General features: G+C 34.1%; 1 protein-coding gene across 1 annotated transcript in view; it reads left to right on the forward strand.

The window, feature by feature from the left end:
• The first annotated feature begins 722 nt into the window (after positions 1-722).
• LOC148945701 (uncharacterized) overlaps positions 723-25,866 on the forward strand; it is a 180,497-nt gene continuing 155,353 nt past the window's right edge. The window contains exon 1 of the mRNA XM_089098029.1: positions 723-1,962. Within this exon, the coding sequence (XP_088954155.1) occupies positions 1,920-1,962 (43 nt within the window). The 5' untranslated portion in view covers positions 723-1,919. The remainder of the gene's footprint in view (positions 1,963-25,866) is intronic.

The raw sequence follows: 25,866 nt of genomic DNA on the forward strand, positions 1-25,866 counted from the left end.
CTTGTAAAACTTACATCCCTTGCCCTAGGGGCAGTGGGAGCTTTGTCAACCCCTGCGGTATAATTATTTGGAAAAATTTCAACAAATGGCAATTTAAAAATTTTAATTGGATACATTTGAGAGAAAAGAGTGGGGAGGGGAGTGGGTGGAAAAAAATTCTTCAAGACATTTTCATCAAGCGTCTTGGTGTCAGTATAGCAATAAATATGCTGTGTTGGTGGGGGAGGGGGTCAAAGCGGTTGCTTTTGTTTGAGATGGTTCCAGAATTCTGAATTTCCTGTCAAATGAGGATCCTCTAGAGCTTTCATGGTCACCCCTTCCATCCAAAGATGCTTGGTGAAAAAAAAAAAAATCACAGGCAAATGACATTTGTTTAAGCAGCACCAGCATGCTGCCTTTTAAAAACTTGGCTAAAAACGCCTGAGTGGAAAAGCTTTATGTTGTTTTTCTTTTTTCCAAAAATATAATTCTAAACCCTCACACAAAATATTTTTTCGTAACTGATAAAATTATTAAAACATTCCAATAGTATCCTTGTTTTTATTGCCCATACCAGTTCTTTTTCTTTCTCTCTTTTTGTGTTTTTGACAACTTTTTCATTTTTGTTTATTAATTTTACTAATTTTAGTAGTAATTTTACAAGATTTTAACTGGTTTTTATGTGTGTCTTTTTCTCAAATCTATAGACCAATCTTATTGCATTAATTTTCAATTGACTTAATATTGAATGAATCGTTATTCATTCTTGCTGTTATGTATTGATATTGTTTTTTTTTAGCCAGTTTCTTATCAATTTTTGTTTCAAACCATGTTAGGTTTTGACGTTAATTTTCTTTTCTATTTTTCTCGTTGGTACAACTGTTCAGTTGGTTAAGTAATCACTTCATCGGTTCAGTTAAATGAATCAATTAATTAATTAGTTGCCTATTAATTAATAAGTAAGAAAATTTTGGGTTGTAAAATTTTTGTTTTGAGGGTTTTACCTTAGATTTTAAATGGGGAGGGGTTTCCCATTTCTCTAATTTATTTAAGATTCTACAACTTTGTTGTAGAAATATTAATGGGAATTAAACTTCAAATTATCTAGTGCTTGTATCCTGCTGAACAATTTTTGAAATGATTTTTATTTTCAAATAAATTTCTCACGGCTCAAAGACAGATAAAATGGGGGCAAAAACCCAAAGACAAAGGGGTGCAAATGCACAGCAGCTTAGCTCCCAATGTACGGTATAGTCTTTCCTTTTCGAACAGGGAAGGGCCTGCCTCCCTTCCCTACCACCAACTATGAATACATGCCAGTTTGAAGCCCCCAAGTTTTTGTGGCTTAGTCTGGCCTGGTTGTAAGCTGCCACTGCCAACCTTTCACCAAATATTCTAAATACAATCAAGTGAGTTAAAAAACGCATTGGTTCAGCAAGACCAGCTAGATAAATGAAATGTTGTGAAAAATGAAAAATATTGTAAATAGTAAGTATTAAATTTTAGTACGAGTTATTTTCAAAAATTTCCCTTTGAAGTTTTTCTTTTGTAAGTTGTAAAATTTTCTAAGAACTTAAGCCTCACAATAGGTTGTCCTTGGGTTGAAAAATATCCAATCTATTTACAATAAGACTATTTTTATTGCAGTCAGTTGCTATCAAAATCAGATTGTCAATAAATTAGTCTTGAATATTGTTATGTCTATACTTCTAATGCTTATATCTTCCAACTGTTTTCTATGTTTTGTGCTCCTTTGTCTGCTTTTGAAGATATGATAACATATAATTACTCGCCATATAATTATGATAAGTTTAGTAGCCTACCATATAATTATGGCATACAGTACCATATAATAATTAATTAATTATTCAAATTCTAGAGATTTCTAACCTGGAACTGTCAAGAAAGTCTGACTGTGTATTTAAATCAATTGGTAAACAATGGAAACACCCATGCTGTCTGACGTCACTGCTGTTAAGCAAGGTAATTGGTAGTATTGGTGGTTAGGCCAATTTACTGTTTAGTTTTGTTACTTTTTTTCAAATATTACAATACTTTACCATCCCCTACACATTTCTGCTACTCTAGCTTGTTGAATAAATTTAACAAACTATAAAACCTAACTATTTTTAATTATTTTTGTTTTATTACAGTGATTTTTATTACCTTTGTGCAATTTGATACATGGTTGCCATAAAATTAAGCATTTAATCCTTTTTAAAACTTAGAGTTGTAAACATTTTATTTACTTTAACATAAACTTTGGTTTGTTTAGAAGTGACATAAATTTACGAATCAATTAAAAAAAAAAAAAGCAGAATTTTTTAAAGTAGCCTATGTCTAGCTCCTGAGGTTTTTCAAACTTTCATATCTTCTCTATATCAAGCTTGTGTATATCAATAGTCATCCCTTCCCCAAATTCCCCCAGTCTTTAATCTAAAGTATTATGTTATTGTAGATGCCAACTGCACTCTTAATAAAGCATATGCTTCATTTTACTGTTAATTTTTTCTTATGTGGAGGAGGGGTTGAGGCTCAAATTCCCTTCTTTGCAAGAAGAGTTTGTTTTAGTTTAAAGAAATTTTGTACTTTTGTTATAAAATTACTGCTTTTTTTCAAATAAAATAAACAATAAGGACAAACTCACTTCTCCCTCCTGGGCTTTTGGTGCATGGTTTTAGTTTAATAAAGGATGAGATCTTAGGATTTTTGACTCTCAAACCTTTTCGCTATCTTTTCACAGCAATTTATGCTTTGTGGCTCAAAATGGCACAAAACGGTACTTTATTGCGGCAAGGTCTCTTTTAATAGTTTAAAAAGGGGACATAGAAAAAAGGTATTCGCTGGACAGGTTTGTAGAAAATGCACTTTAAAAATTTTGCATACTTATTGCTGAGGTTTGTTCTTTACTTGGTCGTAGGCTTAGGTTCAACCATAAATGTTAAACAGGATAAATACAGTTTGTGGTTAAAATTTGTAAGTAATGAGCAACTCGGCCTAATAGTAACCGAAACTTAAAATACAGAATTTCGATAACAATAGGTAAGTTAAAAGAATCATCCTTTTATGCTGATTCCAAATGTATAAGATTCATTGAGTTTGATTTAACCCAGCAACAGCTATGGGCCTTAGAAAATTTGCCTGATTTTCGAAAAAGGTGGAAAACATCCTCCAAAATTCTAGGAATATTGTTGAAAACTTTACTACCAGGTTCAGCATATCAGGGAACCTTACTGTAAGGTTCCGGGGGTAATTTCCCTAGGGGTGATTTTAAGTGGGAAGAGTGGGAGGTGGATATCCTGATCCACGAGAAATTATAAAAGGAACAGAAATTATTCTGCATAAGTGGGTTTGCTCCCTCCTCAATACCCCGCTCTTTACGCTAGAGTTTGACCTTTTGTCCCATTTCTTTAAGAATGATTTCTTAACACATGGGCTTTTTTATTAGAATCAGACCCTTTTTATAACTCCTAAAGAACTTTAGCATGCAAAGAGGGGTATTTAGGAGGGTACGATTCCCCTCATATACGAAAATATCTCTGTTCGTTTGAAGTTTTAATGTTGCTCCTTATTTTCAGTAAAAAAAACTTCTTTTCTTTTATTTAATACGGCATCGTCTTAGACGTTTATCAGGTAAAATATTCAATGGTAGTCTATTAATAGAGTCCGGCTCCTTAAAAAAAGAATCGTGCTCAAAGATAAATGAATCACATTATCCGAGAGCAAAAGCTTATAAATTGCCAAAAAAAGGAAACAATCAACAACAAGATAATTTTCTTTTTTAATTCTCAAAACATTTGTTTTGATCTCAAAAAATTACTGTGCGGCTGAATTTGAGAATAACTCATCGTCCCAAAATTTGAACAATGATCATGCTATAAGTTTAGCACAATATTGGATTTATGCTCTTGTCAAGCAATACCCTATGGTAAAAGTAACAGTCTTGAACAAAAGAATTGATCAATATAGGGCTGAATTCAAAGTTTTCATTGTCCATTTCAACACCCAGGTAATGTTACATTGCCCCATCAGTGGTGGAAAAGAAACAGAAGACTCATCAGGGTCGGCTCGGAAGACTCTTGGTGGTTTGCTGGTTGCTATGCACCTATTGCTTCAACCTATTACTTCAAAACAGGAAACTGATTTAATTGAATATTTATTTCATATCTTGGTGTATTGGATATAGTGTCCGCGTTTTGCATTGTCAAAATATAACGAAGGCTTCATGAGATGGTGTTCCAAGTCACCACTAAGCAGAGTTATCCTGTTTTGAAGGAAAATTTTGAAAGTGGTTCCAAAATTGCACTGTCAAATCATTGGTGCCTTTACCCTATTCCTTGAAATACCACCCTCCCCTTCCTCCTGTTTGCAAAAGTTCAACTTCATAAAACATAGTTTAATGCTCTCACTCTTTACAATAGAAACTTGAATTAACTCAGTGTTTCAGTGTCATAGTGTTTTTAATACCCAGTGCTAGTATTCTCTAAGAGGTTTTGTCTTGATAGATTATTCTAATCATGGTTGCAGCAGTAGCTGCAAGCTAGTAAAGAGCAAACCACAGCCCATAGTAACCAGAAGTTAAAAAACGTGTTTTGAAAAAAAAATACTTTGTGAGAAAATATTGCCATGTAACACTGATCCAGGAATAGTAACTATTATTTCTATTTGTCTTAAAAGTAAAAGTTTATTGCAAAAGAAATTTATGGTGATTTCACAAAAAAAGCAAAAGGAGGAAAACTGAGGTCTGGGTGGGGAAGTTTTCTCCTCTGCCCAATAGAAAATTGCGCCCCTAACCCCAACCCCCTACCACTTAGTGGTTGGAGAAGTTTAGGCATGAGGGTCTGGAACCACGCAAAGTTGTATAATAAAAGAAGGTTTACTTATTGTTACCTTACTTATTCAAATTATTTACTTGACAATTCCACTGTAATATTCTCTGCATATGTAAGATTATGCATCCAAAGAGGAAGAAAGACAAATGAAAATAGTTCTCTTGGAGAATTCAGGTAATTCTTCCCAAAATTTTGAAATGAAAACAAACATAATTTATAATACCGTATATTGTACCTACACAAGAAATGAACTTTTTTTCTTTTGAAATTTCCATTCATTTCTGAGTAATGAGTGGCTTTTTATTTAGGGACTGGTCAAATAAAACCCTAAGCCTAAAGGCACATTTATGTTGAACTAAACTGATTTTTCCCTTCAATTATTATATGGCTTCTTAGTTCTGCTCCTTAGTAAGGGTTGAGATGTCATATCTCCCCTAGATTGGAGGTGATTAGAAATTATATAAAAAAATAAGTTTAAATAAAAGAGGTCAGAGGTCATGCTGTTTCTAAATAAAATTTTAATCAAAAACAAGCATATTTTAATTCAAAAAGGCAAAGTTTTTCTTAGGGAAGTAAAGAGCAAAGTTGAAACTTAAAACAAACAAAAATTATTACTTCACAGCCTATCTAACATATATCAATAAAACTAATGCAAATGAATCAACTAGTGATATTCCCCTATGTTTGTAACATTTCTGAAAACTAGTTCTTTACGGAAAAGACAAAACAATATAGAAGTTCTAGTACAGTAAAAGTAAACATTTTAAAGGCACTTTTAACAGTATAAAAGTAAAGCATTTTTACATTGTTGCTTTATTTATCTTTTTTGTTTAATTTGGCATCATTTCTGCACAATGAGCTCAGTTCAATGATTGACTGTTGTTTTGGATCTGAAAAGGACATTTCATGATAATTTTGTAGATAAATTCGAAGTGTCACTACAGACTTGCCTTAGAATTCGTATCACAACTTAAAATTTTCTGTTTTATAGAGAGAAATAACTGGGTTTCTAGAGTTCATATTACGGTTGATATGTTCTTCATTTCGAGTAATACTAGGTGAGACCAAGATGTTACCTGATAAATCAATCCATTATTTTATATGCTGTGTAATGACTTTGAACTTATTATTTTTCTACCTAAGATTTTAAGATAATTTTAATTGTATACTGAAAGCTACTGATATCACAGCTCCTGTAGGACTGTGAAAAGCGTTATAAGATGAGTTTGCTGTTGTGAGGCTACGTATTTACTTTTTACTATAAATCAATATTTTTGTTTTTATAGTTGGCTTTTGTGTTTTCAGTAAAGCACTAGTTTTCTGTATTGTTACAAACATAGGGAAATATCATCAGTTGATTTATTTGCGCTAGTTTTATTGATATATGTTAGATAAGCCGTGAAGTAATAATTTTTTTTTGTTTTAAGTTTCAACTTTGCTCTTTACTTCCCTTGGAAAAATTTTGTTTTTTTAATTAATCCTAATGAAAATCTCACCATCAGATTCATCCTGTCAGAGAACCTTACTGTAGAGAACCCTCATATTACGTATATGAGGAAGTTAGCCCCCTCGTTAATACCTTGCTCTTTACGTTAAAGTTCGAATTTTGTTAAATGTTGTTTGTTTGTTGTTTGTTTGTAGCACTCCTGGGCAAGCTGCCCATTGTGCACGTCTCCATGTTTTCATCAGAACCTTTAGGTATGAAAGGTATTGCACGTCAAAATTCAGCTGTCCAGCTGTTGTTCTGCCATGACAGGGGGTCAAATAATTTAGAAAGCCATCTGGCTTTTGTCACTGTGGTTAGGGAGGGGTTTTGAAGAATCTCAAGGCAAAAAAAAAAAAACAACAATAAACCAATGTCAAGCTGTATTCAACTCTGTCCAATGGTGTCACAAATGAGCCTCCATATTTACAATTCAAACACAACTGGCTGATAAGGCAATTTGAACTGATGAGCTTGGCTTGCAATATATACACATACTCATACATATAGCTTACATATCACTAATTTACATGTACAATATTAGAATAATATGCAATAATATTTATATATACAATTTTAATACAAATTACAGCACTAAGTGTAGCTTAGTATCTACAATAAAACGGCCTAGTACTTCCACAGATTTTTTCCTAGCCCATGGTGGTGCCCGTGCATGGCCCAGGATACTTCTGAGCGTGAATGCACCAAAATACTTTAGGCAAGCTTTTTTCAGTGGCAATCTCTGTGTCTCATACTTTTTACAATACATTAAAATATGCCTAACATCCTCTTCTACATTGCAGACCTCACATAATGGAGAGTCTACTGACTTCCATGTAAAAAATACACTCCTAATTCGAGCATGGCCTGTTCTGAGCCTGAAAATACTGATAGCCAGGTGTCTAACTGGGTGACATAGATCTGGAGGTGGGGTACCATAATCATACAAATCAAGGATCTGGTTCTGAGACCTTTGAATTTTGTTAAATAATGGCCAATATGAGCAATAATTTGTTTATGTTATTTTCCAGCCAGTATTAGCTTTTAATTTTACCTTAAGCAACCTCATAACTATGATTTCTATGTGACAGTAAGCCAAAAATTTTGTATGTCTTTGGACTGTGGTTGTTATCATAGGCAGCGCAATCGCGCTGCCTAAGTAGAGAACAATGTTGGCTCAATGTATTAATTATTTTATTTCATTTTGCTTTAGACCAGGGCACTTCGTATCGAAGGAGTTATCATAGAAACTTCGAAAAGGGCTTATTCGATTGGAAATTGAAAGGACTAGTGCCCTTTTTTATAGTCGAAAGTGACTGAAAGGCAACTAAAACCCCTTCCACGCCCACCATTTCCCCAAACACATCCAATCAAAATTTTGAGATAGTCATTTTGTTCAGCGTAGTTGATTTCCAAATAGAAATTATGTTTTTGAGGAGGACACTCCCCCACAGCCCTCGGGGCAAGGGTTACAAGTTATGCCCAGGGGGCATAGGCTATAAGGTTTTCATAGAAAGCATTGTTGTAGAAACTTCCAAAGGGGCTCATTTGATTGGAAATTGAAAGGACTAGTTCCCTTTTTAATAGTCGAAAGTGATTGTAAGGCAACTAACACCCTTTCCACGCCCACCATTTATCCAAACAAATCCTATCAAAATTTTGAGATAGCCATTTTGTTCAAAATAGTTGAAAGTTTTGGAAATTAGGTCTTTAAAGATGATAACCCCCTCAAGAGCCCTCAGGGCAAGGGTTATAAGTTATATCCTGGGGGCATATAAGGTTTTTATTGAAAGCTTTTTAGCAGAAACTTGAAAAAGGGAGCATTCGATTAGAAATTAAAAGGGCTAGTGCCCTTTTTAATTGCCAAAAGTGATTGGAGGGCAACTAACCCCCTCTCACACCCACCTTTTCCCCAAACACATACAATCAATATTTCTAGATAGCCATTTTGTTCAAAGTAGTTGAAAGTTATGGAAATTAGGTCTTTAAGGATGACACCCACCCACCCACCCCCTCCCCCACAGCCCTCAAAAAGGATAACAAACCCCTCAGGGCAAGGTTTGTAAGTTAAGCCCAGGGACATATAATGTTTTTATAGAAAGCGTTGTCATAGAAACTTCAAAAAGGGCTCATTCCATTGGAAATTGAAATGGCTAGTGGCCTTTTTAATAGTCGAAAGTATTTGGAGGGCAACTAACCCCCTCTCACACGTCCACCATTTTTCCAAACACATACAATCAAAATTTTGAGATAGCCATTTTTTTCAACGTGGTTGAAAGTTCTGGAAATTATGTCTTTGAGAATGACAACCCCCCACAGCCCTCAGGCGAGGGTTGTAAGTTATGCCTTTCGGGCATATGAGGTTTTATAGTAAGCGTTGTCGTAAAACTTCGAAAAGGGCTCATTCGATTGAAAATTGAAAAGGCTAATGCCCTTCTAAATAATTGAAAGTAATTGGAGAGCAACTAACCCCCCTCTCACGCCCACCATTTCCCAAAACACATCCGATTAAAATTTTGAGATATTCATTTTCTTCAACCTAGTTAAAGTTCTGGAAATTAAGTCTTTTAAGATGACAACCTCCCTCAGGCAAGGGTTTTAAGTTATACCCTGGGGGCATATAAGGTTTTTTATAGAAAGTGTTGTTGTAGAAACTTCAAAAAGAGCTCATTTGTTCGGAAATTGAATGGGCTAGTGCCCTTTTTAATAATCGAGAGCGAAGGGAGAGCAACTAACACCCCTCTCACGACCACCATTTCCCCAAACATATTCAATTAAAATTTTGAGATAGCCATTTTTTTCAACGCAGTCGAAAGTTCTGGAAATTATGATTTTGAAGATGACAATCCCCTCAGGGCAAGGGTTGTAAGTTATGCCCTGGGGACATATAAGGATTTTATAGAAAGTGTTTTCGTAGAGACTTCAAAAAGGGCTCATTCGATTGGAAATTGAAAGGGCTAGTACCCTTTTCAATAGTTGAAAGTAATTGGAGGGCAACTAGCCACCCTCTGAAGCTCACCATATCCCCAAACACATCCAATCAAATTTTGAGATAGCCATTTTGCTCAACGTAGATGAAAGTTCTGGAAATAACGCCTTTAAGGATGACACTCCCCCCAGAGCCCTCAGGGCTAAGGTTGTAAGTTATGCCCTGGGGGCATATAAGGTTTTTTATAGAAAATGTTTTCGTAGAAACTTCAAAAAAGGCTCATTCAGTTGGAAATTGATAGCCCTTTTTAATAGGCTAGTCGGAACTGATTGGAGGGCAACTAACCTCACTCTCACGCCCACCATTTCCCCAAACACATCCAATCAAAATTTCGAGATAGCCATTTTTTTCAACGTAGTTGAAAGTTCTGGGTATTATGTCTTTGAGGATGATCAACCCCCCCCCCTACACCCCTAAGGGAAAGGGTTGTAAGTTATGCCCTGGAGGCTTATTAGGTTTTTATAGAGCGTTTTAATAGAAACTTCGAAGCACTTTTTAATAGTCAAAAGTGATTGGAGGAAAACTAACACCCCTCTCATGCCCATTATTTCCCCAAAAACATCCAGTAAAATTTTTGAGATAGCCATTTTGTTCAACATAGTTGAAAAGTCCGGAAATTATGTCGTTGAAGATGACAAGCCTCCGGTTCTGGAAATTAGGTCTTTGCCAGCGTTGTCTAAGAAACTTCAAAAAGGACTGATTCAATTGGGAATTGAGTGGGCTAGTGCCCTCATTAATAGTCAAAAGCGATCGTAGGGTGAATACCCGCCCATACTCATTATTTCCCCAAACGCTTCAGATTAACATTTTGATATAGCAATTTTGTTGAACGTAGTTGAAGGGTCCAGAAATTATGTTTTTGTGTATGACAACCACCAACAGCCATCAGGGCTAAGGTTGTTAGTTATGTCATGGGGGCATATAATGCCATATAGAAAGCGTTGTCGTAAAAACATCAAAAAGGGCTCTTTTGATTGGAAACTGAGAGAACTATTGCCTTTTTTAATAGTCGAAAGTAATCAGAGGGAGAATCCCCCCCCCCGGACGCCCATTATTTCGCCAAACATTTCCGAGTAACATTTGGATATGGCTATTTTGTTCAACGTAGTTGAAAGGTCTGGAAATTATGTCTTTGAGGATGACAACCCTCCCTCCATAGCCCTCAGGACAAGGGTCGTAAGTTATGCCCTTGGGGCATATAACGTTTTATTGAAAGTTTTGTCGTTGAAGCTTCAAAAAGGTTTCATTCGATTGGAAATTAAGAGGACTAGTGCCCTATTTATTAGTCAATAAGTGATCAGAGGGCAATTGTCTCCCTCCATGCCTCCCCAAACACTTCCAATCAAAATTTTGATATATCCATTTTGTTAAGCCTATCAGACAGGTCTGGAAATTATGTCTTTAAGGATAACAAATCCTCCCAGCCCTCAGGGCAAGGGTTGTAAGTTGTGCCCTGGTTATATACAGGGTTTTTATAGAAAGTGTGGTCAAACCCAAAACTTTTAAACAAACAGAAATTAAAATAAGTCAAACTCAAAACGAGCAGAAATTAATCTGAGTAGGGTTCTTAACCCTATGTTTTCTAAAGGCAAGAATATAATTTGTACTTTACTGAAAAAAATTCTTAAATATTTTCACTTATTACCTTAAGAAAACAAAAATTAATTAAGATTTTAAGGAATAAATATCAGCATATGCATATTAAACTGACAATGCAAAAATTCACTTGAATTTTTTTTGAGTAAAGTACAAATTATATTCTGGCTTTTAGAAAGCATAGGGTTTAGAACCCTACTCAGGTTAATTTCCTCTCGTTATGAGTTTGACTTATTTTAATTTCTGTTTGTTTTGGATTTCATTTATTTATTGATACTGATTTGTGGTAGTTGTATGCTTGGACGATTATTTGATTCTAGTTTTGTTCATTTTTGGTTTAATGGAGTTCTTTACTTAAAAAAAAAAAACTTATGTTGTGCGAAAAGTTCTTTTGATTGACAAGTATAGAAACAAATTAAAAACGAAAGTTCAATTAACGATATATGTGTTGTAGCCATAATAATGTTAAACTCGCTGATGTCTTGAATAATTCTTTAATTTGTGCTCAGTTTTCAGCATGGTTTCATTTTATTTTCAAACCATAAAAGACATGCATAGCAAGACATATGAACAGTTGTTACAGTGTATTCCCCTCTTCGTAAGTACTTCAGAGTCAGTATTTAATACTAGTTGACTAGCGTGGTAGGCTTAAAATCCTTTGTCCGTGAGGATAGGGGCTGACAGATAGAATTGACAGTTTTGACTGTTAATATTTATATATATTTTTAAAGTAAAATTGCAATTTTTTCAATATCCTTATTTGACAGGGTGCCATAGAACCGTTTCTGAAACTGCGTGTGTATTGTTTTTTTTTTTTATTATTATTATTTAATATTAAGCACCTGCTACCTGCAGTTCCTTTCGATAATTTTGAAAGCAAAAGTGATTTAGATTTTCTGCAAAATAATTCTGACCAGTCTATGCCTGTGTCTCAGGATTCCTATATTGTCTATCATCAATTCCAAATGGAGTTCATTTATTTTTATTGTTACTGATTTCATCGATTTATTCATTTGCCAGGGTGGCCTACATACCTGACAACAAACGTCCAAAATCAACTCAGGTCATGTTGGCCATGGGGTAAACAAACCTTATAATTACATTGTGGAAGGGTTTCTTCTTCGGATGGGATGTGATAAAGAAGGAACAAGTTTGGTTCATACTCTTTCAGTTTTTCCTAGCCTTGGTTTTTGACACCATCTTGCCACAAGTATATAACTTTTAATTCTCGTTCTGTTTTATTTTGTTATATTTGTCATAGATGGTATAATCAGTGGATCTTAAGATATAGTAAATGTAGCCTATGCCGAAAAAGTTCCAAAGAATTATTAAAATTATAGTTCTTATTTTAGAAGACGAAATGGGCTGGATGAACTTGATGGGAAGTATATTTATGTCTGGCTCAATGAGTCTGAATAGTAACTGCTTGTTGCTATATGAGTACTAACTTCTGGTCAGTTTCCATTTGAGGGACAAGACTTAAAACTGCCCTAATGAGGCTCATCCACCTTTTTCTAGATTTGAAAGAGCAATCGATAATGTTTATACAATAGCCGATAATGTTGGATATGAAATTGGTGTCTATTTGTGCAAGCTGAATTTGTCAAAGAAATTACACATTGAATCTCTATAGGTACTGATTATTGTTACCTCCGAAAACTATATGATTGGAATCTAGGTTATATTTTAAGCTTAATTTTAATATGCAGTGAAAATAGAAAAGCCATTATATTTTAATTGTGGATTTAAATCCTTTCAAGGTGTAAGTGTAAACCCAATAGACATTAAAAAAGAGGGAAAAAATTGGCCTTTTTGAGCCTTTTTTGCTGGCACATATCCGCCATGCTTTTCGCAGTTCCACCACGCCTAGAGCATGTGGCTCGTCCCACCCTGTGTAAATGATTTCGGAAAATGAACGCCCTTAGTATGAAATATGGCTTTATTCCACCAACAGGAAATAGGACTTTAACTTTCTGAATTCTGCCTAATATAATTATCCGAAACAATTCAATAAAACTGTCTAAGTTTCATTTTTTTTTTTTAATTTAACTTTTACAAAAAACTGAACTTTTACATATTTCAAAGCACAATTTTTTAGCATTTTCGCCTTTCAAACCCCTTCGTTTGTCATCATAAATGTTCCCAACTATGCTGAAAACTCTTTTGCTTGGGCCAGAAGAGGGTGGACAGCAGAGATACTTTCAAGCAAGTAGTGCCAGTCTTTGAAACAATTGCTGTTACTTCGCCACCACTCTAATGAACAGCTTTTTTTTCCTGTCAATGACATCCTCACTCAGGTTCCTTTCCAGTTCCTGATAAATATTATCTGCTGACTCTTCTTCCTCACTTGTCGAAGTCAATCAAACCTGCTGTGCCTACTCTCCTTCGTTAGGATATAGGGGTGCAGCTAGGATTATAAGTTTGGAGGAGGGATTTGAAGAATGTGTCGACAAAATCGTTCAAGCATGCCGACACATAAGCTAGATTTCCAATATAAATCGGTATATTTTAATCTGAAATTTTAAGACCCCTTCATATACCGAATAAGTTTTGTTCGTTTTGAGTTTTGATGTTGTTCCTTTTTTTCGGTCGAAAAAACTTTTTGTTTTTATTATTTAATTGGAACATGGATATACTGCGTCTTGACGCATACCTGAAAAACTGAAAGTTCTGTTCGAAATATGGCATATTTTATTTAATCTTATCGGTCATCTCATCCAGCATATGCATTTTGTAAATATACAAAATCTATTCATCAGGTTTTTTTTACTGGCGGAAGGCTCCATACTAAGTTGTCTGATATTTTCCATATTCATGGCCTAGATAATGGTTACCTTTGTTTGACTATTTCCCACCACTGTAATGAAAGAATCAAATGATATTACAAATCATACCTTCAGTCATTAAATGACTTTTCTTGAAGCATGTCTTTCAATTTTTGTGAAATAAACTTGTGATGGTATGCTAAAGTTTTCCACGGATCAGGAAGTCTTATAGTTGTATTATAACCATTGCATGTTATTGAGAAGCAAGAATTGTGATAATTGTGGCAAGATATGCGTAAAATCTGGAAAATCGTTCCATTGCGAGAAAACTAGGCTTATACTTATCCGAGGCGGCCACGAATATTTTCAGGAAAAGTGTAATTCTTCCAAATCGATCCATGACAAAACATGGATGGCTCCTTCATACTTCAATCTGCAAGGAAATTGCAGTATTTTGATGCTCTGGATTCAAACACCTTCCTTAAGGGAAGAATAGATGATTAAGAATGTTCCTATTCTAATTAAGCCTGTGGGGATTGGAGGCAGTTCTGCAGAGAGGTTTGTATGCACATATATCATTCAAACTCCGCTCTTTTGGAGGGAAGAAGGAATCATTGTTTAGATAGGTAGATTATTATCTGAGTAGGGTTCTAAACCCTATGCTTTCTAAAAGCCAGGATATAATTTGTACTTTACTGAAAAAAATTCAAATGAATTTACTGAAAAAAATATGCATTGTCAGTTTAATATACATATGCTGATATTTATTCCTTAAAATTTTAATTAATTTTTGTTTTCTTAAAGTTATAAGTGAAAACATTTAAAAGAATTTTTTTCAGTAAAGTACAAATTGTATTCTGGCTTTTAGAAAGCATAGGGTTTAGAACCCTACTCAGATTAATTTCTGCTCGTTTCGAGTTTGACTTATTCTAATTTCTGTTTGTTTTGGGTTTTATTTATTTATTGATACTGATTTTAGTATTGTATGCTTGGTAGATTATTTGATTCTATTTTGGTTCATTTTTGGTTTAATGGAGTTCTTTACTTTTTTTTGAAAGCTTATTTTGTGAAAAAAGTTTTTTGATTAATTTCCGTTCGTTTTATATTGACATAGTCTTTTTCAGGGAGAAAGACTGAGCCTCTTCTGAAGTTAAACAACCACCGCTTCCATAAGAACCTTTAAGACCCCCTGGGCTTAGCTTATAACCCTTTCTTGAAAGGGTTGAAACGAAAAGAGAAAACTGACTTTTCTTGAAACATGTCCTTCAATTTTTGTGAAACAAATTTGTGGTGGTATGCTAAAGTTTTTCACGGATGGGGAAGTCTTATAGTTGTATTATAACCATTGCATGTTATTGAGAAGCAGGAATTGTGATAATTGTGGCAAGATATGCGTAAAATCTGGAAAATCGTTCCGTATGCAGAAAACTATGCTTATACTTATCCGAGGTGGCCACGAATATTTTCAGGAAAAGTGTAATTTTCCCAAATCGATCCATGACAAAACATGGATGGCTCGTTCACATCTCAATCTGCAAGGAAATTTCAGTTTTTAATGCTCTGGCTTCAAACACCTGCTTTAAGGAAGGAATCGATGATTAAGAATGTTCCTTATTCTAATTAAGCCTTTGGGGATTGGAGTCAGTTCTGCAGAGAGGTTTGTATGTGCATATTATCATTCAAACTCCGCTCTTTTGGAGGGAAGAAGGAATCATTGTCTAGATAGATAGATTTTAATCTGAGAAGGGTTCTAAACCCTATGTTTTCTAAAAGCCAGAATATAGTTTATACTTTACTGATAAAAATTCAAATGAATTTACTGAAAAAAAATGTGCATTGTCAGTTTAAAATACATATGCTGATATTTATTCCTTAAAATCTTAATTAATTTTCTTTTTCTTAAAGTTATAAGTGAAAACATTAAAAAAATTTTTGGTTTAATGGAGTTCTTTACTTTTTTTTTTGAAAAACTTATTTTGTGCAAAAAGTTTTTTTTTTATTATTAATTTCTGTTTGTTTTATATTGGCATGGTCTTTTTCAGCCAGAAAGACTGAGCCTCTTCTTTTTGGTTTCTATTGTGTGTTTTTTTTGGTTTCCATTTCGTTTCTTCTTTTTGGTTCCATTAAACTAAAAGAAAAAACAAGTTTTTTTCCAACTGCATGTAAGGAATAACGTTAAAACTTAAAACGAACATAAAGTATTACTTATATCTTTCAAAGATATTTTCTTTCGGTCCTTTGAGAATTGCTTGACTTGTGACTTTCATTTTCATAAAAATAGTTTTGACCTCTGGCCGTTTTGTTACTGTGCCTTACAAAAGTTCCGCAAATATTGCTAATTTAAGTTATATGGGAGAATCTTTCCATGGAGAAATTTCTCGTGGGGAAAGGGAATTTTCCATGGAGGGGGAGCTGAATTTCCCAGCATTATTTAAAAAACAATCAGAAATTAAATAAAAAACAATTTTTTTTCTACTAAAAGTAAGAAGCAACATTAAAACTTAAAACAAACAGAAAATATTACGTGTATGAGATGGGTTGCCTCTCCTCAATAACTTGCACTTATGCTAAAGCTTTTTTTTTTACTTTTAAAAGAGGTTGTTATTCTAATCAAACAGTCTGTGATTCAGGAGTCATGCTTCAAGAACTGGAACAAAAATCAAACTTTGGTTATTATAAGGTTATTATTAGTTAAAAAAAAGAAAATTGATATGCAAATTTAGTTTTAATTATTCATGTCTAGTGAGCCAAATTCAAAACCTGATTTAATTGAGAAACGTTCAGAAATTAAAAAAAAAACAAGTTTTTTCAACTGAAAGTAAGAAGCAACATTAAAACTTAAAACAAACACAAAATATTACGTATATGAGATGGGTTGCCTCTCCTCAATAGCTTTCTCTTATGCTAATGTTTCTTTTTTAACTTTTAAAAGAGGTTATTATTCTAATTAAACAGTCTTTGTGATTCAGGAGTCATTCTTCAAGAATTGGAACAAAAATCAAACTTAGGTTATTATAAGGTTATTATTAGTTAAAAAAAAAAGTAAGATTAATGTGCAAATTTCGTTTTAATTATTCATGTCTAGTGAGCCAAGTTCAAAACCTGATTTAATTCAAAAACGGTCACAAATTAAAAAAAAAACAAGTTTTTTTCAACTGGAAGTAAGAAGCAACATTAAAACTTAAAACAAACAGAAAATATTACGTATATGAGATGGGTTGCCTCTCCTCAATAGCTTTCTCTTACGCTAATGTTTCTTTTTTAACTTTTAAAAGAGGTTATTATTCTAATTAAACAGTCTTTGTGATTCAGGAGTCATTCTTAAAAAATTGGAAAGAAAAATCAAACTTAGGTTATTATAAGGTTATTATTAGTTAAAAAAAAGTAAAATTAAAATGCAAATTTCGTTTTAATTATTCATGTCTAGTGAGCCAAATTCAAAACCTGCATCAATTCAAAATCGTTCATAAATTAAAAAAAAAACTTTTTTTTTTTTAACTGAAAGTAAGGAGCGACATTAAAACTTAAAACGAACAGAAATTATACCGTATTGGAAAGGGACTGTTCCCTCCTCAACGCCCTGCTATTTACGCTAATTTTTTTCATTGTTTTATAAAGTAGAGTTGTGAAAAAGTGTCAAACTTTTGCGTAAAGAGCGGGGCGTTGAGGAGGGGATAGCCCCTTTCATATACAGAATAATTTCTGTCTGTCTTAAGTTTTAATGTTGCTGTCTATGTCTATATATCTAGGAGACTCTGATTTAATATGAATAAATCTGATAAACATAAATAGAGACTTAAAATGTACATAATTAATGAGCATAAGGGGGCAACCTGTTATTAAGCAAGGAGATAAAATTCAATGACCTAATTACCAGTGAAACCAATTACCAAATCTATTAAAAGAAGTTAGCTTCATATCTAAACTTTCAAATCCAAATCAGTTCAAATTTGTCTGTTGAGGTAACACTATCACTAAATTGATCTTTCAATGTTACAAACTGTAAATGGTGTAGGGGGTGCTGCAGGGCTTGATGGTTCAGTAGGCATGGGCTCACAAGCAGGAGGTTTATTATCACTTGGCGCTTATAGAGTAGGCTCTATGATGTCTCCAATTGGTGTCTTAGTTTCATTCCCCACTGGTATAAAATGGAGCATTTCCAGGATTTGGTTCACAGTTTTCGTCCCCCCAAGATTTATTAGAAGAGGGGGAAGAAGAGCTTTTTCTTACAAAAGTTAACAATGATTTTTCACTTTTGCTGCTTGGTGAGTCCTAAGCTTTTTCTTTTTTGCACTATAAGTTTTGGGAACCAACAAATTCTTATTGTCTAACTTTGTATGGACGGAAGTGTTGTCAAATTCTCCGAGTTAGTTTTTCTTATCTTCCAAGTGTAAAACTACCACAAATCACCATAATAGTTAAATAAGACCCAAAAGAACAAAAATTGCAACAGATAACCTAGTTAAATTAAAAACAAGCAAAAATTAAAAGGAGTAGGGCTGGCAACCCCTATGCCTTATCAAGACCAGAACAGGAATTGCACTTCACTAAAAAAACCATGGATTGTAAGTTTAACATACATATTCTGATATTTATTCCTTAGGAACTATATATTCCTTGGGATGGAAAGAATCCATCCCTTCCTTAAATGTCCCAGGGGCATAACTTACAGCCTTTGCCCCTAAGTCCCGGGTGTTTCTTGCAACCCAAAAGCCTCGTATATGATATTTGGAGTATTTTAAATAAAAAGGCTATTTGAAAGTTTCTATTAGATGCGTTTCTGGACAATACGACGTGTGGGGGTAGGATAGCTGCCCTCCGATCACTTTGACTCTTAAAAGGGCACTAGAACTTTGGATTACTAATCGAATGAGCCCCTCTCCAAAGTTTATTCGACGACACTTTCTATAAAAAAAAAAACTATATGCCCCCAGGGCATAACTGACAGCCCCTGACCTGAGAGCTGTGGGAGGGGGGGGGTTCATCCTCAGAGATATAATTTCTGGACCTTTCAACTACGCCAAACAAAATGGCTCTCTCAAAATTGGATCAAAGGGCTTGGGGAGATGATGAGCGTGGGAGAGAGGGGAGGGGGGCTATTTGCCCTCCAATCAATTTTGACTATTACAATTGGCGATGGCCCTCTCAATTTCCAATTAAATGAGCACTTTTTGGTGTTTCCGCGACAACCCTCCGATTTATTGATATGGTTTGGATGATTGTGACCTAATACACAGATCATGCAGAATTAAATAATCAAAGGACCGTTGACTTTGACATTATTGAATATAAACATACAAATAAAACACAACTCCAGGGACTGATCAATGATCCCTAGGGCAAGTCAAATGGGTTGTAAATGGACCCTTGATCTAACTTTGGTTATGTTAACCTAAGTTACTATAACATGATTAACTACACCTTAACACACAATTAAGCTCATTTACATACTCAAAGTTAATTACACCTGATTACGTTATAACGTGCTTAATTTCATAACCCACATATCATTAAAATGGAATCTTGATTTAATTTACATTCCCCTAAGATGATCAGGCTGAATTTCATAATTAAATAATTATTGAAAATACATCTTTCATTTGAGTTGTGGTAAAACATTCCGTTGTAATTTTGTTAATTGCAACTGGAAACGTTTGAACATGCTTAATTATCTAGCATACTTAATTATAATTTTGTTACTTTGTTCCGAAATTCAATAAAATATATGTTTTGTTCCTTTTGTATGTTTCTTTTCCAGGCAAATTTATTTGTTTTTATTTAAACAATTGGCTAAAATTTTCATTTGCATTTTGTTAATTTTATCTGTAAGATTTAGGCCTAGCAAAATTGATTTAAATGCTCAAGTCTTCGACTTTCCATAAAATATGGGAAATTTTTTTGCATGTTTCATGCATTAACATGACTATCGTGTTATTCTTTAGTCTTAATTCACAAGGTGGCAAATAAGCAATTTCAGTTGAACTAAGAAATGCTGACATGACTTAAAATATGTATTTATCGTGTTATTCTTTAGTTTTAAGTAATAGGCGGAAATCATCCATTTCAATTTAAGTAAGAAATTCTTAACTGTAGATTCTGTTGTCCATCATTTTCACTTGTGAATCGTTGTGATACTTTTTGCGTTTCTCCTAAGCAAAAATCTCGTCGTGCTTCAGTTTGGCTCATTGTTACTTCAAACATTCTGCCTTATGCTTTAGCCTCAAATTTCGTCGCACAAAATTTTTGTTTAAAATTTGAAATGATTCTTGCTATTGCTTGTTCCATATCTTTTATGTTACCTGTTTGGAGTCATTAGTCATCTTATATAATTTCTTATGTGCTATAGGTACCAAATAACGATTCCACCTCTCGGAAAAAATTAGGTAAATTTTCCTTGAGATGGTAATGCGAAGATGGATGAAAGTGACGTCATTTACATAAGAAATTTTCTTTTAAAATTAAGGCTCAAAACGAATTCATGTCAAACTTGTGACCTATATACGTAGATCGTCTTTTCAGGCCGGAAAATCCCTGGTTGTCAGTTTAAACAAAAAATATAGAGTCATTTTCGAGAACAATACATATTTATGTAGATGAACCCACAGTTGCTTGTTTAAAAAAAGGAGTTAAAAGAACCTTCTGACAATGTTTTGCATGCTTGCACTTATTCAGCTGTTATTGGTTTCGGAATTCCTTTTTTTGTCGTTAGTGTTCTTAGATAATAATTTTTAGTATTTCTAAGAACTTTAATTCCCTTTTGAGTGAATTTAAAAATTGAGGCCTTTCTATTAGAGTTAAGAAATTGCAATATTTCTCTGTCATTGTTAATAAACAAGTTGAAATAATTGCGACTAGATTTTTTTTTTTTTATATTTTCTTATACTGTTCTATAGAGGGCGTTACCTTATTATTATTTAATAATAAGCTAAATAGCTTATTCTTATTTGCTTATTTTTAAAAATAAATAACTAACGTACGAAGGTTTTTTTCATCATGTTCAATAGAAAAAGAGGTAAAGCTAGTTTGTTTCTCCCCTGAAGAAATGTTTTCTTTCCTTTTCAGGATCACAAGAGGGATGTTCGTTGCAGTCTACAACTCAGTGAGTGCTGCAACATTTGCTAAAGAGCTTTTGCAAAATGTGGGGTGACTCTGGTGAACGACTAATAGTCAAGTACTGCTGATGGGAAATGAATGTTTTATCGTTTGACATGTTTTAAGTTTTTTATTGTTTATATAACTTAGTGGATTTGAAGTGACTTAGTTTAAAACTTCTTTGTTAGACGATCCTCCCATACATCTAATTGCAAGGAGAAACATTATAACTTTAAATGAGCCAAATTTCTTACGTATATAAGGGAATTGGTCCCTCCTCTATGCCTTGTTCTTTTTAGAACATTTACAATAGTTTATTATTCTAGGTCAACGACCTTTGTGTTTCAGGATTCATTCTTAAAAATATGAAAGAAAAAGTCAAACTTGAGCATAAAGAGCGAAGTATTGAGGAGGGCTCGACCCCCTGATATACGTAATAATTTCGGTTTGTTTTAAGTTTTAATGTTGCTCCTTACTTTCAGTTGAAAAAAACTCAGTCTAACTCAGGATCGTAGAAGTATGAGGATCGTTTTTCGTTTCTATGTCGAAATTTTTTACCGTTTTTATATTTCAGTATGTTTGAAGTGCCTCAGTTTGTAACTTCTTTGTTTGGCAGCCCTCCCTTCTTTTGTCCTTTTTTTAAAGTAATTACATTTTTTGGACGGGGGGGGGGGAAGAATAGAGAGGGACTTAAGTTTTCTTTTGGCTTGACAAAATGACAGGGTTTTCATTCTTTTTTGTTTTTAGTTGTTTAAACAACATATCTTGTTAAATGGTCAACCCAGAATGTCGTTATTATTGTAAAATACATATTTAATTCCACCCCTCCTCAAAAATCTGAATTTTCTCTTTCCATTTATTTCGCATATTACTCTTCAGCCTATTTAGTTTACATTTCTGATTTATTTATTTGTTTATTTAAATTTACTTGTAAGTGTTTTAGTTTCGAGTTACCTTTTAAACAATGTATGAACCCTCCAAATTTTTGCATAATAAATGACGATTCCATGAAAATGAATGCTTGCTAGGGTTTCCGAAATCTCGGAAAAATAAGGGAGACCAGTTTTTACTCGGTCTTTGTTTTGAAGCTGTTAGTTCATTGTGGCCTTGGTTTGACCATGTATAATATGTTAGTTTCTATAACACTATATGTTTTAAAGGCTATTTTGTATTCTGGACCTATTAATTTGTTTTATTCCTAAATTTGCAGTACCAGACATAATTAAATATCTGATTTGCTGCTAGTCTTTTATCGAGGTTATAGATTAACCTTTTTTGGAAAGAGTCAATAGAGACTCTTTTAGGAATAACTTCCACAGGAAGCTCATTCCAGATCGAAGAACAACGTTGAGTGAAGTTCAAAACGTGGGCACTGCAAAAGCCTGTGGAAGATTTCTTAATAAATGTTTTCTAAGAGAATAGTGCATGGAAAGTTCTAACTGCTCCTTTGACTCTCAATATATCAAACAATAACCTGTACGAAAAGTGTTGTTCGATCCCATACCAGGGCTATTATGAAAGAAAGGTTGACTGTGGGGTCATCTCTCTTGGGCCAAATGTAAACAATTTGCCAAATGGGCTGGAAGAAAGTAATAAAAAGGGTTTTAAGGAAATCAAAATTTCATTGGAGAGAATTAAGGATGGAGATTAGGTTGGATGAGGGTTGTGTGCAGCTCTGGCAATATGGTGCCACAGTGAGTGGTACTTGGTGCTACAGTGAGTGGTTAGTAGTTTATGTATACATTACTGCAATGAATAATGAATAGTAGAGTACACCAGTTACATTTTAATCAAACATGAATTGTCCATACATACAGCGCAGTTTTGCTGATGAATACTGGTAGGAAGTACACCGTACAAAATGGCGTGAAAAACTGCATTGGTAGAACTATTTGACTCTGTTTCGGTAATAATCGTTGATTACAATGCACGCGATAGGACAACTAAGACACAGGTTCGATCAAATGTGTACGTAAGTTTGACCCCTGGGGGGAGGGGGCAAAAAATGCATCTTTAGGTAATTATTTTGAAGTTTTCATGAAGGGGCTTTACATTTAACACTAGGAGAGGGGGATTGGGTATTGTGATTACAATGAAAAATTTGTCTTTATATTAAGAGTATGCTTCTACCTTGACTTTCAAATTTTAATCATAGGGTATCTTCTGCACGACTCCAGCAATTTGGACCTTCATATGGAAATATTCAGTTGGTTAAAATTGATATCAATGTTACTAATTAAGGAGTCAAACATTTCCACTATATTAGAAAGAGCATATTTAGTGAAACAAAAAGTTGAAACTGTCTTCACACAACAATTTTACTATAGAGATCACTTTCAAGTTGTACTACTCACAGGTATGTAAAATTTAAGCACTAATTACGAGTAATAAAAACACTTTTCTAAGAAATCTCTAATTTGTAGTACACACCTTATAGATAAATATACCAAGATGACATTACTCAGTCATTTGGAAAAGCAGGTCATTTGCTTCAGTTTGGTTGAAAAGCTGTACAATGTTTTTTCATCATAAGGAGTTTTTTATTTAGAACTTTGGTAAAACAACAGGAATTATTTGAGAGAGAATTGCACCAATGCCCTTCAAACTAGCATCAGTTGTGACCACGAATTATCCGTTTTGGAAATCAGGTAACGATAATATTGGTTTAGATGTGAGTGCCTTTTTGAGATGGTTTAAGGAAGTATGAGCTTCCTGGGACCAAGTGATATTTTACGAATTATTATTTTGGGAGTTCCCTTTAGTTAATTCCACTAGGGGTTTCGCAGTTTCGGCCTAATTGCGTATGAATTTTCTAAAGTAACCACAAAGGCCTAAAATTCCTCTTAATTGCTTCATAGTTCGAAAGGGTATAAGATGTTCAATACATTTTATTTTGTCGGGGTCTGGGGATATATGACCTTGAGTCACCACCACTCCTAAAAATTTGATTTTAGGTTGGAATAAATTTACTTTTTCAGGCCGGCATTATAAATTGCCCTCCCTGAATTTCTCAAACACTTTAGCTAATGTCGCTAAACTTTCTTCTGCATTTTCATCTACGCATATCACATCGTCAACGAAGTGAATGATATTCTTTAATCCTCTTAATACCGTTATCATTTATTACCACGTTAGGTATTCCAAATTTTAAAAACAATTTCGCTAACGCCTTGTTCGTGGCGTATGCGCCTTGATTTTTTAATTCTTTAGCAAAAGTAAATCCGGAAAAGTGATTTATTACTGAAAGAATACAAGTAAGGCCTCTGTTGGAAACAGGTAAGTCTCCAAAGGTTCAGTACAGGTCAAATGAGATAATATCGAAAGGAAACCTTGCTACTGGAACTCTTCCCATTGGGGGGATAGGATAAACTTGGGGTTTTTTCTCAAGTTATAGGGTTCGCATCCCCTTACAAAGTCCTTAAGTTTTGTTAACGCCAACAGGACATATAAATATTGTTTTAATTTATGGAAGGTTTTGGTTATTCCTAAATGTCCGCCTGTATCCAGATGAAAGAATTCGAACACAGGTATTACTAAGTTCTCTGGTACTACAGGGATTATTGAGGTTTGGTTTCTATTTCCCTCAGCTGTCACAATTCTGCATAGGATTTCTTCATCAAGATCATAATAAAAATTATCTATTTCTTTTCCAAGAGTTTTGAATTTATCGGGTAATTTACTATCATTCACAAAATAATTATAAGTGCTAAAGACATTTCATCCTTATTTTGATTTCTTTTTATATTTTCCAAGGATAAGGGACAATAGTCATTCTCATTTTCTTCTATTGTGTCTTTGGGTTTGTTTTTCTTGTATTCATGTTTACTCTTAGTATTGATTGCATTAATTTCTTCAGGTTCGGCTTCCGACGGGATATTTTCTGGGAATCTACTCAAGTAATCACAAGGTGCGTTTTGTTTGCCTTTTAAATATTCAAATTCGTAGTCTAGGTCTTAGATTTTCATAATCCATCTAGCTAGAATTCCAGTGGGGTTTTTGAAAGTTCGCAAGTATTGCAGACTTTTGTGGTCTGAACGTAGATTAAATTTTCGACCCACTAAATAGTGTCTAAATTTGTCCAAACGGTGAATTATAGACAACGGGTCTAAGTATGTGGCAGAATAATTACTTTCACCTTTTGATAAGAGTTCTGCTTGAATAGCATATAACTCTTTCTTGTTCATTCTGATCAGAGGGTTCCTGTAGAGGATCAGACTTTTCTACAGGAATTATTTGAGAAAAAATTGCACCAATGCCCTTCAAACTAGCATCAGTTGTGACCACGAATTGTCCGCTTTGGAAATCAGGTAACGATAATATTGGTTCAGAAGTGAGTGCCTTTTTGACACGGTCTAAGGAAGTTTGAGCTTCCTGGGACCAGGTAATATTTTACGAATCATTATTTTGGGAGTCCCTTTAGTTAATTTCACTAGGGGTTTCGCAATTTGGGCGTAATTGCGTATGAATTTTCTAAAGTAACCACAAAGGCCTGACATTCCTCTTAATTGCTTCATAGTTCGAAAGGGTATAAGATGTTCAATACATTTTATTTTGTCGGGGTCTGGGGATATATGACCTTGAGTCACCACCACTCCTAAAAATTTGATTTTAGGTTGGAATAAATTTACTTTTTCAGGCCGGCATTATAAATTGCCCTCCCTGAATTTCTCAAACACTTTAGCTAATGTTGCTAAATTTTGTTCTGCATTTTCACCTACGCATACCACATCTTCGACGAAGTGAATGATATTCTTTAATCCCCTTAATAGATGTAATAAGGGTCTACATAACGCACTTGAACCTGTCTTAAGTCCAAAAGGTACTCTTAAGTATTCATAGGAGTCGCGTTCAGTTGTAGAAAACGCGGTTTTATAGACACATCTTTCTCCGCAATTTTTACTTGGTAATAGCCTTGGGAAAGATCTAAGGAAGTGAAAATTTAGTTTTTACTCAAGATAGAGTCAAGAATTACGTCTATTCTTGGTAAGGGAAATTTATCACTAACAACTTGTTTATTAAGAGCTTTATAGTCTACTACAAGTCTTTGGTCACCATTTTATGGGGACGAAGATGAGAGGTGCTGAATACGGGCTTATACTGGGGCGTATAATATTATTTCTTTCTAATTCC

Source organism: Artemia sp. Qi Xiang Cuo, chromosome 12 (assembly GCF_049724085.1).
Source record: "Artemia sp. Qi Xiang Cuo chromosome 12, ASM4972408v1, whole genome shotgun sequence".
Taxonomy (NCBI): Eukaryota; Metazoa; Arthropoda; class Branchiopoda; order Anostraca; family Artemiidae; genus Artemia; species Artemia sp. Qi Xiang Cuo.